The sequence below is a fragment of the Brachyhypopomus gauderio genome, chromosome 10 (assembly GCF_052324685.1).
Source record: "Brachyhypopomus gauderio isolate BG-103 chromosome 10, BGAUD_0.2, whole genome shotgun sequence".
Classification (NCBI taxonomy): Eukaryota; Metazoa; Chordata; class Actinopteri; order Gymnotiformes; family Hypopomidae; genus Brachyhypopomus; species Brachyhypopomus gauderio.
Window position 1 is genome coordinate 12,275,639 of NC_135220.1, and position 16,224 is coordinate 12,291,862.

General features: G+C 43.4%; 4 protein-coding genes across 5 annotated transcripts in view; all 4 read left to right on the forward strand.

The window, feature by feature from the left end:
• Window positions 1–5,207, forward strand: part of arr3a (arrestin 3a, retinal (X-arrestin)) — a 9,144-nt gene extending 3,937 nt beyond the window's left edge. Inside the window, exons 7-16 of the mRNA XM_077018305.1 lie at window positions 396–455; window positions 535–611; window positions 738–873; window positions 952–1,036; window positions 1,199–1,271; window positions 1,476–1,613; window positions 2,654–2,737; window positions 3,245–3,268; window positions 3,906–3,960; window positions 4,172–5,207. Of these exons, the coding sequence (XP_076874420.1) occupies window positions 396–455; window positions 535–611; window positions 738–873; window positions 952–1,036; window positions 1,199–1,271; window positions 1,476–1,613; window positions 2,654–2,737; window positions 3,245–3,268; window positions 3,906–3,960 (732 nt within the window). The 3' untranslated portion in view covers window positions 4,172–5,207. The remainder of the gene's footprint in view (window positions 1–395; window positions 456–534; window positions 612–737; window positions 874–951; window positions 1,037–1,198; window positions 1,272–1,475; window positions 1,614–2,653; window positions 2,738–3,244; window positions 3,269–3,905; window positions 3,961–4,171) is intronic.
• A 2,904-nt stretch (window positions 5,208–8,111) lies between these two features.
• On the forward strand, window positions 8,112–11,554 carry LOC143526168 (solute carrier family 35 member F4). The gene is made up of 7 exons (XM_077020818.1): window positions 8,112–8,172; window positions 8,542–8,869; window positions 9,334–9,553; window positions 9,837–9,962; window positions 10,154–10,346; window positions 10,768–10,857; window positions 11,025–11,554. The coding sequence occupies exons 1-7, from the start codon at window positions 8,112–8,114 to the stop codon at window positions 11,267–11,269; spliced, it is 1,263 nt and encodes a 420-aa protein (XP_076876933.1). The 3' UTR covers window positions 11,270–11,554.
• A 128-nt stretch (window positions 11,555–11,682) lies between these two features.
• Window positions 11,683–13,741, forward strand: znrd2 (zinc ribbon domain containing 2). Of its 2 annotated transcripts, none has more exons than XM_077019531.1 (4): window positions 11,683–11,837; window positions 12,254–12,405; window positions 12,596–12,680; window positions 13,099–13,741. In XM_077019531.1, exons 1-4 carry the CDS (start codon window positions 11,822–11,824, stop codon window positions 13,554–13,556), a joined length of 711 nt encoding a protein of 236 aa, XP_076875646.1. In that variant the 5' UTR covers window positions 11,683–11,821; the 3' UTR covers window positions 13,557–13,741. The 2 variants fall into 2 exon arrangements, with proteins under 2 accessions (XP_076875646.1, XP_076875647.1); XM_077019532.1 differs by having other exon boundaries at window positions 11,811–11,904.
• Window positions 13,742–14,010: 269 nt separating this feature from the next.
• fam89b (family with sequence similarity 89 member B) lies at window positions 14,011–15,826 on the forward strand. The gene is made up of 2 exons (XM_077019533.1): window positions 14,011–14,694; window positions 14,872–15,826. The coding sequence occupies exons 1-2, from the start codon at window positions 14,440–14,442 to the stop codon at window positions 15,115–15,117; spliced, it is 501 nt and encodes a 166-aa protein (XP_076875648.1). The 5' UTR covers window positions 14,011–14,439; the 3' UTR covers window positions 15,118–15,826.
• The last annotated feature ends 398 nt before the right edge of the window (window positions 15,827–16,224 follow it).

Sequence of the window (16,224 nt, forward strand, 5' to 3'; positions counted from 1 at the left end):
TCCTGAGAGCTTGTCCTGTCAGGTTGTCCTGAGAGCTAGTCCTGACAGGTTGTCATGAGATCTTGTCCTGTGAGGTTGTGGTGTGAGGTTGTCCTGAGATCTTGTCCTGTGAGGTTATCCTGAGATCTTGTCCTGTGAGGTTGTTCTGTGAGGTTGTCCTGAGATCTTGTCCTGTGAGGTTATCCTGAGAGCTTGTCCTGTGAGCTTGTCCTGTCAGGTTGTCCTGAGAGCTTGTCCTGTCAGGTTGTCCTGAGAGCTAGTCCTGACAGGTTGTCATGAGATCTTGTCTTGTGAGGTTGTGCTGTGAGGTTGTCCTGAGATCTTGTCCTGTGAGGTTGTTCTGTGAGGTTGTCCTGAGTTCCAGTAGCACTACATTCCCTCTGTTTCCCTTCCAGATCCCAACCAACATGCCCTGCTCAATCACCCTCCAGCCTGGCCCAGAGGACAAGGGGAAGGTAAGTTTACACATGGACGGATTTCAGAACAAACCAGCTCTTTGTGTCACCTCTAACCTCTGACCTTTTACCCTTGCAGGCATGCGGTGTGGACTATGAAGTCAAGGCCTACTTAGCAAAAGCTGCTGATGATCCTGATGAGAAAATTGACAAGAAGTGTGTATCTGTGTATCTCATGTTTTATGCATACTGCTTTGAATGATCATTTGCAATAACAGTTCTTACCATTAAACCCAGACTGGAGGTGAACACCTGTCCTTCCCCTGTCCTGTTCAACCACAGAGATACGTGTCGTCTGATCATCCGGAAGGTTCAGTTTGCTCCTGATAACACAGGATCTGGACAAAAGGCTGAAATATGTAAGAACTTCATGATGTCTGACAAGCCTGTTCTTCTGGAGGCCACCCTCAATAAGGACGTAAGGATCTTGCAATCTTCCATAATTCTCATCAGCACATGTTCAGACTCAGAACCTAATTTGCTTTGTTTACAACAGATCTATTACCATGGAGAAACCATCCCTGTTAAAGTTAAGGTGAAGAATGAGACAAGCAAAGTGGTGAAAAAAATCAAAATTTCTAGTGAGTGAAAGGCGGTGCTATGAGAATCTATAAAATTACAGATAGCACCATAAGACCACATGCCCCTGTGCTGTGGATTTTCCAAGTTTCCAACAGTAATACAAACTCCCAAGAAGCGTTGACATTGAATACTGCTGTTTGTGCTTCATGTTCTTCTAACAGTTGACCAGACCACAGAAGTCATTCTGTACTCTGCAGACAAATACTCCAAGACTGTGTTATCGGAAGAGTTCTCGTGAGTGTGAATAAAGTGTGTCTTCAGTGTCTTTTGAGCGCTGGAATATCCTGACTCACTACTGTACCAGAATGTTTTCTGCTGGCCAGTTAGGAGCAGGAAGCCTGCAGTGGTCTGACTGCTACTGACAGGTTCTGACAGGTTCTGACTGCTTCTGACAGGTTCTAACTGGTTCTTCAAACTCACCATGGTGGTTCTTTGCAGGGAGACAGTAGAAGGTAATACAACATTTGAGAAAACACTTGCCATCACTCCACTGCTGGCCAACAACAAAGAGACCAGAGGGCTAGCACTGGACGGGAAGCTGAAGGAGGGGGACACCAACCTGGCCTCCACCACCATGTATGTAACACACACACACACACACACACACACACACACACACACACACACACACACACACACACACATACACACACACAAACACACACACACACACACACACACACACACACACATACACACACACAAACACACACACACACACACATACACACACACACACACACACACACACACACACATACACACACACAAACACACACACACACACACACACGTGCGTGTGCACACATACACACATGCACACGCACGAGCACACACACAGACACACACATACACACACAGAAACACACACACGTGCGCGCACACACACATACACACACACGCACACACACAGACAGTGGCAGACTTAGAAATTTAGAGGCTCAAGGCGAATTTTGCTAGGGGGCCCATCAACATTAATATGCGAGAAATAAGTCAGCTAATCAGGGGGCCCATACAGTGGGCTGCAGTGGGAGGGGCCCAAAGCAGTTGCCTAGCCACGCCTCTATGCAAAGACCGCCTGTCATGTATGACCGTGCCCCCCTCTGTTAGCTGTCACTCCGAACCCCTCGTGTCTGTGTTCCGTACCTGTTTACCCCGCCCCGCTCGTTTGTCTCTGTGATTACCTCGTTTGTTCCCACGCCCCTTGTTATTACCGTCACCTGCCCCTTGTTTAATGTCTGTGTATATAAGCCCCTGAGTCTCCCTTGTCCTTCGTCCGGTATTTTGATTTGTGATCGTGTCTGTTTCATCGCTGTTCTCTGTACCTGACCGTATTCGTGTTTCCCCTGTTACCCGTGCTCCCTGTCTTTGTAATGCCTGTCTTTGCATGTTTCACGGACTGCCCTCCTGCTATCGACCCTGCCTGGCTTTCGGATGATGATTACGGTGTTCCCTTGAATAAATCTCGCTCTTCTCAGCACTTGTGTCCGTCCTCTCGCTCCGTGGCGCGAGCCACGTTACACCGCCTCTGCACACAGACACACACACACACACACACACACACACACACACACACATTTGTGTGTTCTTTCATCTGTGGGTTCTTCACTCTACAGCCTGCGTCCTGGGATGGACAAAGAAGTACTTGGCATTCTGGTGTCTTATAAAGTCAAGGTGACCCTGCTGGTGTCTGGAGGAGGGTGAGAAACTTTAGAACTCACACTCTCATACTCTCACACACACACACACACACACACACACACACACACACACACACACACACACACACACACACACACACACACACACACACACACAGACACACACACATTTGACCCTGCTGGTGTCTGGAGGAGGGTGAGACACTGTTGAACCTCCATCATCATAACTACACATGTCCTTGAATCCCCCTATAGACATATTAAACTATTATTTCACCCTTTCTATATCATAAGTCTACTATTATATTATAACTATTATACTTCTTATAACTATTATAAGCAATGTGAGTTATATCCTCATTATTACATATGTAACTATACTGTACTATATAAAAATGTTTGTGTTTGAGTTTATAGGCAATCAAATGATAAACAGATATTGTTAAAAACATAAAATGGAAAAAATTATGTAATACTTAAAGATTAGTAATACTTAAAGATTAGTAATACTTAAGCTATTTTTAATAAACTTTTTTTTTCTTTCAGCTTATTGGGAGGTCTGGTACCCAGGTAAATTTAAAGTCCCTTAAAGTGCATTAATCTCACAAACACTGTTTAAAAAGCACTTATCTCACAAACACTGTTTAAAATGCACTTATCTCACAAACACTGTTTAAAATGTACTTATCTCACAAACACTGTTTAAGATGCACTTATCTCACAAACACTGTTTAAAATGCATTTATCTCACAAACACTGTTTAAAATGTACTTATCTCACAAACACTGTTTAAAATGCATTTATCTCACAAATACTGTTTAAAATGTACTTATCTCACAAACACTGTTTAAGATGCACTTATCTCACAAACACTGTTTAAAATGCATTTATCTCACAAACACTGTTTAAAATGTACTTATCTCACAAACACTGTTTAAAATGCATTTATCTCACAAATACTGTTTAAAATGTACTTATCTCACAAACACTGTTTAAAATGCATTTATCTCACAAATACTGTTTAAAATGTACTTATCTCACAAACACTGTTTAAGATGCATTTATCTCACAAATACTGTTTAAAATGTACTTATCTCACACTGTTTAAGATGCACTTATCTCACAAACACTGTTTAAAATGTACTTATCTCACAAACACTGTTTAAAATGCACTCATCCCTGTGTTTCTATCTCTCTCTCTCTGCAGTGATGTGACTGTAGAGTTGCCTCTGACACTGATGCACCCCAAACCAACAGAATAGGTACAGCAGATATACAGTATAATAATAATGCCATAAATTCACTTACAATTACACATACTATTATACAGATATATATCATTTATATGTGTTATTATTATGCTATTATGATGTATATGTATGTTATTATACATATATAATAATATAATATTATACAATAATATAATATTAAACATATTGAACCCATAACCTCTCTCTCCTCCACCCACTACAGACTGAAGGCCTTTGCACAGCCATCTGGATGGAGCAGATCTTTTGTGCAGCAGTTTCCCCTCAGAAGACAATGCATACTGGCAAAGCAGGATATCTAGAAGAACATGTGTGTGGATCCCTAAAAGACCAGCAGACAAACAGACATCAACTCCTCAACACATCAGTCAAAGCCATGTCATGTTCTGTATGTTTCCAAGCAGTCGTGTTTCCAGTTTGGATGCAGTGGTCTACAGGGTTTAGTCTTGAAGTTAGCCAGCTGAAATACAGTACACCTATCATAGATTAATATGGACCTGCAATATGTTTAGTATGTCGACTCAGGAAAAATTGCTTCCTAAAGGTCATCTTATATGTCACCCAAAACAATCTTGTCACAATTTTTATCCAGCATGTGAGGTTTCATATCTGCTGAAGTTAGGAATGTAAAATGTTCGTGCTTAGCCTACATATCTGTTTCACTTGTGTAGTGCCTACACACCTGATTATACTGTTTACCACTCCTGGATTAACTGACTTAAACATCACAAAGGAATAAATATACCTCTAAAACAATTATTATGTTTATAGACATTTTATCAATAATTTTGAGTTTGAGTTTCAAGAAACAACAATTACATACAATTTGAATTTACACAAGAAGTTTATGTTGTGGGGGAAAATAAACTGCTAGGAGATAGAAAGAAATGCAAAAAGCAAAGTTTGCAAGAGCCCCTGGACATGTCAGTTACACACACCATAAGCGTCTGCAAAAGAGACGCTTGTTGCCTCCTCCTGACCTCATCCCTGGGGAGCGGATCATTTATGATGATGAAATTATTTTTTCCAGTATGGATGGTACAGATGTTCAGTTCAAAGTATGTCAGGATAAATGATATATTGTATGTTAGCGCATGAACATACGACTGGCCAGGTTGTTTACTGCGTTCAAAAGTTTGCTAGGATAAAGGTTATCATTTTTTTCCCATCTTTCACATTTCCCTCTTTTTTCCTTTAAGGGACAAACCTCAAAACAAAAATTAGAAATTATACGTTATAAAAAGCACGTATACTGTATACTGTTTCACTAACATTTCTCTTTTCAGTAACAAATGTTTCCATTGAGGATTTTATGTTTGAACTTCATAAACTTGGTGGTAAGCTGTCAAATAAAAAGATAATTCATAAACATCTGCGTTCTTCTGTGTTTCACTCAACTGTCATACGCAGCAGTTCGTGTCTGTCAGAGTAATTTATTAGAGAAACGACTGTTTCTCTAACAATGGATCCACATTGTTCTCTGTGCAACCTTGACAGCCGTCTGCGTGGTTCGAGGAACCTGGGAGGATCCTCGTGACCTCTGTACCTTTCAGCTCTTACAACTGAGATCTTTCACCATTATCCCCTCTCTGGGCTTTAGGTCAGGCAGCTGCATCTGGAACATGCATGCATGCAGGAACAGCGTTTTTCACAGCCCTCTGAACTTGTGACAGATAACAGATCTGCACACACTGACAACATATGACCTTCACATTTACGCGTGAGATGCTGCGGTGCATCGGTCGGTCCTGTCGTTGGGCGGCCTACCAAATAAAATTTCATTCTTGTTCCTTCCCTGACTCTAGTTTTCATGTTTAAAAGTTCCAGCCTCCTCCACACACCTGGAAAATATTTCCACCATTACCAAACAGTATTTCTTTCCCTCACGTGGATTTAAATTAAGTAAAGTCCATTTGAGGGTGTTGTAATAAGGTTTTTCCACCAGGGGGCGTGCAGTTCATGCCCCCATCATCCCTTGCCCTATGTTGTTCATGGCACAAATCATACAATTTTCACAAGTTTTTATAGTAATTTGTAAATCCCTTAGATAACCAGTGTTGTGCCACGCATCCCTCCTTTTGAAACACGGTCCTTCCAACGTGTCCGTTTAGCATAGTATAGAAACGTTTGTCTTGGGCAGACATGGTTTACCGTTGGGGCGATACCAGACCCAAGTGTGTAGCATTAGCATGAGTGTAAGTGGCTCGTCCCCACCAATATCGAGGAAATTTATGCCCTTGACCAGATCCCCCCTTTCTTCTTCACTCCTGTTCTCCTCCAGCCGTCTTTCTCTGAAGCGTCGGGGAGACTTTCCCGCTCCGTAAGCTCAGCTGCTGGGGACGTTGTATAAATGAGTTGTGGTTGTGGAGTGGCACTGCAGCAGCCAAGTGCGCATTCATTACCCAGAGAAACCCAGTCTTTGTGATTAGTGTGTGCCTCACATTTGCATACTGCTATGTGTTTGGGGAGCAGAATGGCACCAAGGAGAGCTTGTTACTGTAGATAATTATTGTGTTTCCCTCTGCTTCTGTTAGTGCTGTCAGTGCAGCTGAAACGCTGAGAGGAGTTGGAGTAACACCTTGGCTACCACTGTTTCATGTTGTGGCACTATCCCAAAGCCCACACAGTTATTGTGTGTGAGCTTGCTGATGTGCTATCACACTAAGGGGCCTAAAGGTACACGTAGTTACAAATGAATGTTCTACTATATCACCACTTTCCCAGGAACTACATAATTTGTTTCTATGTTTTTGGAATTTTCTGTATTTTCTACTTGCATCCAAAGTTTTGACTTCTGCAAGTATTGTGGCCTAAAAAGTTCACCTGGACAGATTGTCGTTTTGCCTTGTTTGCCTTATTGGCTTTCTGGCCTTCTTCAGCAGGGTGTTTAAGCTATTTTATTGTGTCTTCTCAATTACCAGTGCATTGCAACTGGAGCCTGGAAGGAGGTGTAATGATTCCAAACTACTTTGCAATGCATTATCGTAGATGGTGGGCAACTCACAATACCCATGACATAGGCCAGGAAACATGTGTGGCTTTCCCTGAAACTCAAACACCAAGCAGAGCTGCGAGTCTGGGTATCTGGGAAATCCATTAGCCAAGTCCACAACTGAGAACCATTTACGATCACGAGGGATTTGAGAGAGGACAGTATATGGGTTCAGAACGTGGGGAGCCCTTGCCACAATTGTTTTATTAACTCCCTTCAGGTCCTGCACAAGTATCCAGTCCCCAAGGTCACCCGCCACTCTTATCTTTTTAACTGGAAGGACAGGATCCATCATTCCTGCGGTCCTCGGTGTCTCCAACACTGGACTGATGCTTTTTATTGCCTCAGGCTTGCATAGATATCGTTTTTCTTCCCCATGACCTGTAGTCAGATTTTGGAATAATCTGCACTGGGGGGCAATTATTTATTACGCCCACGCCATGTCTGTATTTTGTATATGAGGAATGTATGAGGAACGTATGAGTGTATGAGGAATATTTTCAAGCTGCTCTTCCCTTATCATTCCTTTAATGACGAACCGTAAGGGAGTTGACAACTGTGAGACCAATTGTGAGACCCAATTGTTTCCAGTCATCATTCAGAGCCTTAGAAATGTAGACATGAAGCACTCTCTTCCATAATCAATCACTGCTTTTCTGTCTCGCTGAGGTCAATCTCCACTGCACATCTAACTCCATTCCATAGCAGCCATTTTAGAAGTAACACTTTTTCAACCAAGCATTGTTTAAACCATGTTTCCCTAAACTTCAATGAGCTTTTGCATTGGTGCATTTTCAAAATATATTAGAGAGAGAGAGAGAGAGAGAGAGAGAGAGAGAGAGAGAGAGAGAGAGCAAAGACAGAGGTCCAGACAGAGGTCCTTCATCATCCTATCAGCAAGCAAAGTCCTTAGATTAGAATTAATGACATTTTATATCTGAATTTTTTACATGAAGATGAACGATATCTAAATTATGAAAGAAACATAATTTAACATCAATTTAACATAAATTAATGAAAGAACACTTGGATTATTTAATGGGCTCTATACAGTTTGAGATGACCAAGCAGATCTGTCTACTTTAAGCCCCAGTGTTCCCAAGTACACGTAGTTCACTCTCTCACAGCCTTGCATCCTGCGTGAGGAGCAGACATGAGCACACAGTCAGCGAAGGTCTCGCCATGTCCCGCACCCACAGCTCAGCTCTCTCCAGGTAAGACACTTCCCGCCACTTACCGCTGTGCCGGGTCACAACACGACGGGGGAGATGGAAACTACGCGTTTGCTGACATGTTTTTGCAGAACAGAATGGTCTGAGGTGTGTGATATGGTTTAATTCTGCGATTTATGATATGAAGGATGTTTAATAGCTCACAGAAAATGACATTAATAAATTATCCCTCACTGCCATTCAGAGGAGACATTTCAGATTCTGACAATGTTATGCACATTTATTATGATTTCTCATGTGGCTCTGCAAATATTATAAAGTCAGACAAACTGTGAAGCACAGAAGGCAACAGCCTATTATCTCTGTACTTTATTCATTACGTTTTCTTTGTGTTTGTGTTCTATCCCCCAGGAAGTGGCGGTGAAAACAAGGATGATGACACAGTGTTTGGCTCAATAGAGACCGGTCTTCAGGACGCGGGACGGGGCTCCAAGACTTGCCGTTCCCGCTGCCCACTGCCGGCCCTCTGCCGCGGGGCCGCCGGTCTGCTGCTGGCTGGCGGTGTGGCGTGGTCATGGGCGTGGTCAGCTCACTATGCCAAAGACACCCTAACTAAACTACATTCTCCTTTCTTTATTACCTGGTTCTGCAGCCTATGGAACCTGCTATCTTTCCCTCTCTACTACCTGGGCCACACCCTGGGCTCACAGCTGAGGCAGAGACCTTGCACCGAGCTCCGGTTAGAGGACGAGTGGGACTGAGAGATGCATAGAACTGTTTTGGTATTGGGGTGCAGTTTATCCTTTGGCCTTTTAGTAAATGAAACTGTAAATTTTGTTAAGTTGTGTGTAAAGTTGTGGGCCTTGTTAACATGACTTGGGCTGTTTTGTTACACTGGCTCAGCGCTGAAAAGCCCATAAGATGCTTTAAGATAAAGCTGCTTTCAGGTCCTGATGCTCTCAGCTTACTGTGGAGCTAAACAAATGTGCGTAGCTCATTACTGAGAGACATCCAGGCCTTTACTGCAGCACTGTGCAGCCTAACCCAGGGGTCTTCACTAATAAAGCCCACGCTGACCCACCTGAAGAGGTTATTAACAGCATATCCAGACATAAGTTTGATAAATAAGCGTAGCGTGATCAGGTTTTGTACATGGCCTGTGCATTCATGACTGGATGGAAAGGCATGCTTCTTGTTTCCCAGCGTGTGTGGCAGGTCGTTGGGCGACACGCAGCTGAGCGGCAGGGTCCTGCTAAAGACGGCCGCGCCCTTCTCCCTGATACGCGGTGCCTCGTGCGTCATGCACCTGATGGCCCTCCACCGCATCTCCATCAGCGACAGCAGCGCCGTGCTCTGCTGCAGCAAGGCCTTCGTCTTCCTCCTGTCCTGGATTGGACTTCAGGACCGTTTCATGGGTGTGAGGGTCAGGATCGCGCGGACTGCCGTCACAGATAAATCGTGCCCTGAGTTTTTTGTAGTTTTACTGTAAAGCACAAATATGAAAATTTCTTGGGAGGATAATCCCTATTCTAAAATGCGTGACAATTCAGTGACTAAATAAACAACACAAAAACAGAGAAAATGTGGCACTGGATGTAGAGCCTGTCTCACATGTGCAGTAACGCTGGACAGAGTCTGTATATGTTATAGTACACCAATTTATTTAATGTGTTTTTTTATTAGTGCAATGCTGTGTGCTCACTCAGATTGTGGCGGCCATCTTGTCCATCACTGGAATTGTTATGATGGCTTATGCTGACGGTTTCCATAGTGACTCGATCACAGGGGTGGCACTGGGAGTTGGTTCAGCTTCCACATCTGCTTTCTACAAGGTTTTTTTTTTTTTTTTTTACATTTTTCCTATCAGGTATCTGCATATTAAAAAGCGACATACCATATTTAACATGCTTCTGCTGTGTAAGAGATCATTTTCACCCAGACGCAGCCCAGTGGATCACTGCGGCTCCCATCTGGAGTTTGGCACGGCTGGTTTGTTTATGTGTGTCTGTGCGGCTGTTCCAAGGTGCTGCTCTGGAAGCGTGTGGGTCCGGGCCAGCCGGGCACAGCCAGCCTGCTCATGTCCTGTGAGGGCCTGTGTGGTGTGGGCCTGCACTCCTGGATCTGGGTGCTGCTCCACCTCTCACACTTTGAGTCCTGGCCCAGCCTCCAGCTCGTTCCCTGGGACACTCTCTGCCTCACAGCATCGCTCCTGCTTGGTAAAGTTGGACTTTTACCTGCTCTACAGGACTTTGGGTCAATGTAACTAATCAAATTATCATGACTAATCTAATTAACATAGTAGATATCGCATAACATGACTGATATTGCATGACAGCTATGACATATATCACATAACCAATATCATCTGACATATCACATAACATGACACAGGTGGACATTCCAGGTTGAGAAAGTAAAAGTCCTCACCAGGATTTTGCTCAGGCTTCCTGGATTGTGTTGAATCTACTAATTTTACCTGCCACTAATTAAAAAATCCAGCAAGCTTGAATACAATCCTGGGAAGGACTTTTACTTTCTGAACCTGGCATGCCCACCTCTGCACATAACTCTTATCGCATTATCTTCACGTGTTCTGCATGTTTAGAGGCGAGTCTCATTTTGATTGCTTTTTTTAAGCTTTCAATGTGCTGGTGAATGTTGGGGAAGTGCTTACATACCCCACCTTGATTTCAGTGGGAATACTCTTTACTATCCCAGCAAGTGCAGGTAAAAAAAATCATGTTTCTCTACAGGTTTCTGTCTATCCATAGATCATTTAAAAATGTTTTTTTGTAGAATGTCACGCATGCCATTTAAGCCCATGTTAAAAAGTAAGTCGTCTACATAGCAGGTCATTATCCTCTGCGCCTGGGTTTCACCGTCTCCCCGTACAGCTCTTGATTTATTTATGAGCTCGGCGCTTCAGCTCAGTCACGTGCGGGCGGCTGCATGCAGCGTCATTGCGGCCGGGTACCTCATGCTGCTGCTTCCAGAGAACTGGGACGAGAGGACAGCTCGCGCGTTCGGAGCGCTGTGGCACGGAAATGAGGAGCGCGTGCTGGGCCATGAGCTCGAGCCTGACAACGCTGGATCTGCCCGCCCGAAGCCCAAACAAACCGGCGTCGCAGCGCTGCCGTGATCCACCGTGCGATGGCACAGTGTCGTGTACTCTTGTCATTTAAAATAAATTAATTACCAAATACAAATTGCTGATGCGTGTGTGTGTGTGTGTGTGTGTGTGTGTGTGTGTGTGTGTGTGTGTGTGTGTGTGTGTGTGTGTGTGCGAGCTCTAAAAGGTAGATTGAAAGCTGAACGGCTAACTACTTAGTGTGTGAAATTTTGTTTCACAAATTGTTAGGAAGCATTAAAAAAATATTGATTATACAATCAGTTGCAATTATCTTGTCATTGTAAAATTGTTTATGTAATAAATTGCTAAGAAGTTTTATAATAAGTTGTTAGGCTCTGCTCTTATATAACACAATATACCAGTCTATGTCAGCACTTTCTTCTTTTATGAGAACATTAGGCAGAGGACTAATGGTGGTCCTAAGAAATCGCCGAGTCCTCCAGTCCTCTAGGTGGCGCTCGCCTTCCCTCCACTTCTTCGGTGTAGCAACAATTACCGGTTTAACGAGGAAACGGTCCTATCTGCTGGTGCTGCTACGGTTTGGCAGGCGGCGTGGACTTCATGGCCCTTAACGCAGGTGGATGTGCACCCTGACGTGGTTTCTCATCTCCTTCACTCTTTGCATGGTGTTCCAGTTTGTTCACGTGTGTTAATTCACCCCGCGATGCTGCCGTGTCCGCTATTTCTGCTGCTGATGTCCGAGATTAGTGTCGAGCTAGCTGGCTAGCGTCAATATCCGGATCATGTGCACGAATTAAGCGCGTGTGGATGAAACGGGCGGATAGTTCATCATCTAACGTTATAGCCTAATTGTATACCTTTATATATATATATATATATATATATATATATATATATATATATATATATATATAAAAGGTCCCCAGCTTGTGTGCTAATAGCCCCACGTTTCTAACCTATCGCCTGATTTTTCCCCCTGAACTGAAAGCGCTTTCCACGGGTGGTCTGATAATCGCTCTTATTCATTCCCAGAAGAGGAAGACTTCGAATGGGAGCCTCCAACAGAGGCGGAGATGAAGGTGATCCAAGCCCGCCGCGAGCGCCAGGACAAGATTAGCAAGCTGATGGGAGACTACCTGCTAAAAGGATATAAAATGCTCGGCGAATGCTGCGAGTTGTGCGGGGTGAGCAGTTAACTGTCAGACTAACGTTTTTCAGACCACAGCTGTAACGTTACTTGTGAGGATCTGCTGGAAAGTGTACTGTGTCCTACTTCTTTGACGATGATTTTGTTATGTAACATTTTAGTGTCTAAGACATCTAAAACTTGAACTGTTTGGCTTGTGTAACGTTTTTTTTTATCATCATAAACAGACAATTCTGCTCCAGGATAAGCAGAAGAAGAATTACTGTGTTGCATGTCAGGAGCTGGACTCGGACATCGACAAAGACAACCCAGGTATGTACCTGGAGAACGGTGTAAGGACAGTGTCACCTAAGCTGGACCATAGTTCACCTGCATCACTTCAGTGACGCAGTGCAAATGAATAATAATAGAATATTGTGGGTAGATGATGCACGCAGTTATGAATGTTATTATTTAGAATTGTGAATATTGTGAAGTTCAGTAATTTATCCTTATAAACTGCGGTGTACTTTAGTATGTATATGTATAGATATAAAATATTTTAGTGAAGTGCCCAAGGCTTCCAGAGCAACTGCTATATATAAGCGTAGTACTGTGAACATCATCAATATAGATATTTAACAGGCTAAAAACACAAATACACAACTAGTATAAATTCCAGGGCCTCTTGAGATTTTGTCAACTGTAATACTTTATTATTAATGAGTTTTAATGTCTCTTATCTGCCCAGCCCTTAATGCCCAGGCAGCACTCTCACAAGTCCGTGAGCGACAGCTCGCCACCCAGCCGCTCCCTGAGGTCAACGGGGGCACGACCAGCGATGCCCCTCTCTCCATCACAGGCTTGCCCCGGCCTGAGCACTGCGAAGGGGCGGCATCAGGACTGAGGGGCCCTTTGCCCTCTGTACAGCCCCCTCCACTCCCTGTCCCATCTGGGAGCCCCTGCTTTCTGCCCCCAGCCAACAGCACCCTGCAGTCCCCCCAGCCGGCGAGCGCCCTCGCTGGGACCGGCAGCGTCCACCAGCACCCCGCCCTGACCCAGGCAGAGGAGGCCGTGCTGCACAAACTCAGATGGGCCACTCAGGAGCTGCAACATGCTGCTTCTGTGGAGGCCTGTGTCCAGTTGTGCAGTCTTATCCGAGGCTGTGCTGACTCTCTCCGCAGCCTCAAGGAACTACGGCTCTCGTGATCACCCTCCCCCCCCTTCAGATTCATCACACACACACACACACACACACACCTGGCACGGCATTCAGTAATATGTACGACCATAGTCCTATAGGCCTGACAGTCTCAAATGTTTGACTGGTCATGTCTGTACATCTATGCTGTGTGTCTTTGCAGTTGTTACTGAAATATATTGCTGCCGCTGTGTATGGTTTGAATTTCTTTCCTTTTTGGGGTGCTACATGAGGGTTACAAAGAATTTAAATTTAAAATGATTTTACAAAATAACAGGTGCTTGTTCAGCTAGAGAAATAACTTATCTGCTCGGAATTGCAGACTTCAATATCAATAAGGAATCGATATTAAATGAATCAATAAGGAACAAAAGAAAATCTATTCAATCTGAGGAGACAGTGCCTCCCTGCGGCCAAACGCGGTACTGCAACTGATGGAGAGGTACGGTGGGCGTGGCTATGTTTACAAGACAAAAGGACAAGGCCAAGCGACAACAAAGCTGGGACAGCGACTGTTCTGGCCCAACGTGTACGTGTTCGAAGATGAGCTATTTTAAAAAGGTTTAGTTATTTGCGAGAATCGTTTACCTGCGGCAATGTGTAGAAATCAAACTGGTACAAGTACAAAAACAAGAATCGGAATTTGTTATTCAAGTGAGGTTTACGGGTACTGTAGCTGATCTAATTCTTTGGCAAAACCTGATAAATCAGTTGTAGATTTTTTAATCTTGTTAAATTCGGACAGCTTCTGCAGTTTGAAAAAGCCATGTTCCTGCTAAAGTGTCCTTTTTTTAACTCGTCGTTTTAGTCAACTAACACTTAAAGCGATCAAAACTCATCAGCATCGAACAGAAATAGGATTTGTACGGGAAGACATTCTGAAAAAGAAATATGAACGGATTCCAGTCCAGTCCAACTGAATGTCCTGCTGGAAGTGTTTGTCCGATTGAGGGTCTGCCGCCTTTACCGAAAGGTCTCAGTGGCATCCTCAACTCCAGTGGGGGATCTTGGAGAGATATCGAGAAAGTGTACAGTAAACGGACGCGCATTCAGGCGGACATTAGCAAGTCCAGGGTGAGCGAAGCTCTTGGCCGCAGCAAACCTGCCAATCTGGACGCAGCTTTGGCCATGCTGCGTAAGGACATGGTGAGTGGGCTCAGATACGATCTAAGAACCCTAGGAACCATCTAAAACTTTTAGTTGATTTATAACTTGTATATGACATGTATAGCAACTTTTAGGCACGCCACTGTCTAAACTGACTTTTTAACGTTTTTGCACGTGCAATAAGTGAATAAATACGGTATAAAATGTTTGGCCTAGGTGGGACTGAGACAGTTGGACATGTCCTTGCTGTGTCAGTTGTGGTCTCTGTACGAGTCCATACAGGAGTATAAAGGAGGCTTCCAGGACATCTCCACCGAAAATGGTTACTCTGAAGATGAGGAGGAGGAGGAAGAAGACGACCATACTGGAGAAGTGAGTGGGGAGACCCCACTGGGGTGTCCACAGCCAACCAAGAACTCCCGTGACCAGTGGATTAAAGACTCCTTCCACATTCCCCTCTGAGTAAGCAGGCGAGGTCACGAGCAGCTGTGAGACTGGGCAGCCTCAGCTGTCCCTCGTCAACTGGAGCTGGAGACGCACAGATACTACGACACTGCAACTTTTCAGATCTCATTATGAACAGTGGTAATTATCCACTCTCATTATGAGCTGTGGTAATTATGCACTCGTTTGGCTATATTTTTAGACATGCTGTACAATCATGATTGTTAAAGTATTTTATCCAGCCACTAAGAAAAACACTCGGCTCACTTCCTTGTGCTCGAGGACATAAAGACCGGATAGGAGGGAAGAGGAAGTGGAAATGAGAAACAGAATGACATTATCCTGAACTTCATGGGTCTTTACGGGATCCGTCAGGCACTGGGCCATTCAGATCTCCTCTGTTACAAAATATCTGAGTCAAAATACGCTAACTTAATAGTATTAGTTACAGTTCCAAGTATCTCAACAAAGACAACAGCTGGTACATGCTTCTCTGAGACTCTTTGTGACTTTTGAACATTGGGCTCAGACACAGTAAGAAAATACCCTAATAAATTCTTTCATTGCTATGTAGCATTTACATTTCTTATTCACTAAGTTATAAAGCATTTATAAGCACTTTCTTTTATTGTTATGTTGCATGTATTCTTTTAGTGTACTCACCAATCTATATAATGATTACTGAATGTGGTCAGTGCATTTGAATAAATTATTTATATAATCCCAAGTGTTTCTTATTTGAAAAAACTGCATGATCATAAAACAGCTCTGTCAAAAGCCAAAGTACTTCATGATACCTAGCCACAGTACAAATGTAAACATAATTTATTACATTGCCACTACAGTTATTATACAGCAGTTATTCACATTCCTAAAGAAAGTGTATATCACATGTTTATTTCATAATCTATAACAGGAATGAAAGACGTCTTTCCAAAATAAAATATTTGCATTAAAGAATACATAATCAAAGTTGTAAAAATGGACAATAGTACGATTTCCAGTTTTAAAATAAATGGCAAATTCAGTGGTCTTGCACGTAGATTCTGGTCAAACCTTACATGCGTCATTCTTCTAATCCAGTTTACTTCAGGCTAGAAAACAGCAAACAATAAAAAAAATTAG

What these genes read in the sequence shown, in the direction of transcription:
- znrd2 (XM_077019531.1), top strand. An exon ending in AATGCTGCGAGTTGTGCGGG is followed by an intron (nt 12,406 to 12,595) that starts GTGAGCAGTTAA and finishes CATCATAAACAG; the next exon opens with ACAATTCTGCTCCAGGATAA. An exon ending in CATCGACAAAGACAACCCAG is followed by an intron (nt 12,681 to 13,098) that starts GTATGTACCTGG and finishes TTATCTGCCCAG; the next exon opens with CCCTTAATGCCCAGGCAGCA.
- LOC143526168 (XM_077020818.1), top strand. Translation starts at nt 8,112, where the DNA reads ATGAGCACACAGTCAGCGAAGGTCTCGCCATGTCCCGCACCCACAGCT. An exon ending in CACAGCTCAGCTCTCTCCAG is followed by an intron (nt 8,173 to 8,541) that starts GTAAGACACTTC and finishes TCTATCCCCCAG; the next exon opens with GAAGTGGCGGTGAAAACAAG. An exon ending in AGACCTTGCACCGAGCTCCG is followed by an intron (nt 8,870 to 9,333) that starts GTTAGAGGACGA and finishes CTTGTTTCCCAG; the next exon opens with CGTGTGTGGCAGGTCGTTGG.
- fam89b (XM_077019533.1), top strand. Translation starts at nt 14,440, where the DNA reads ATGAACGGATTCCAGTCCAGTCCAACTGAATGTCCTGCTGGAAGTGTT. An exon ending in CCATGCTGCGTAAGGACATG is followed by an intron (nt 14,695 to 14,871) that starts GTGAGTGGGCTC and finishes TGTTTGGCCTAG; the next exon opens with GTGGGACTGAGACAGTTGGA.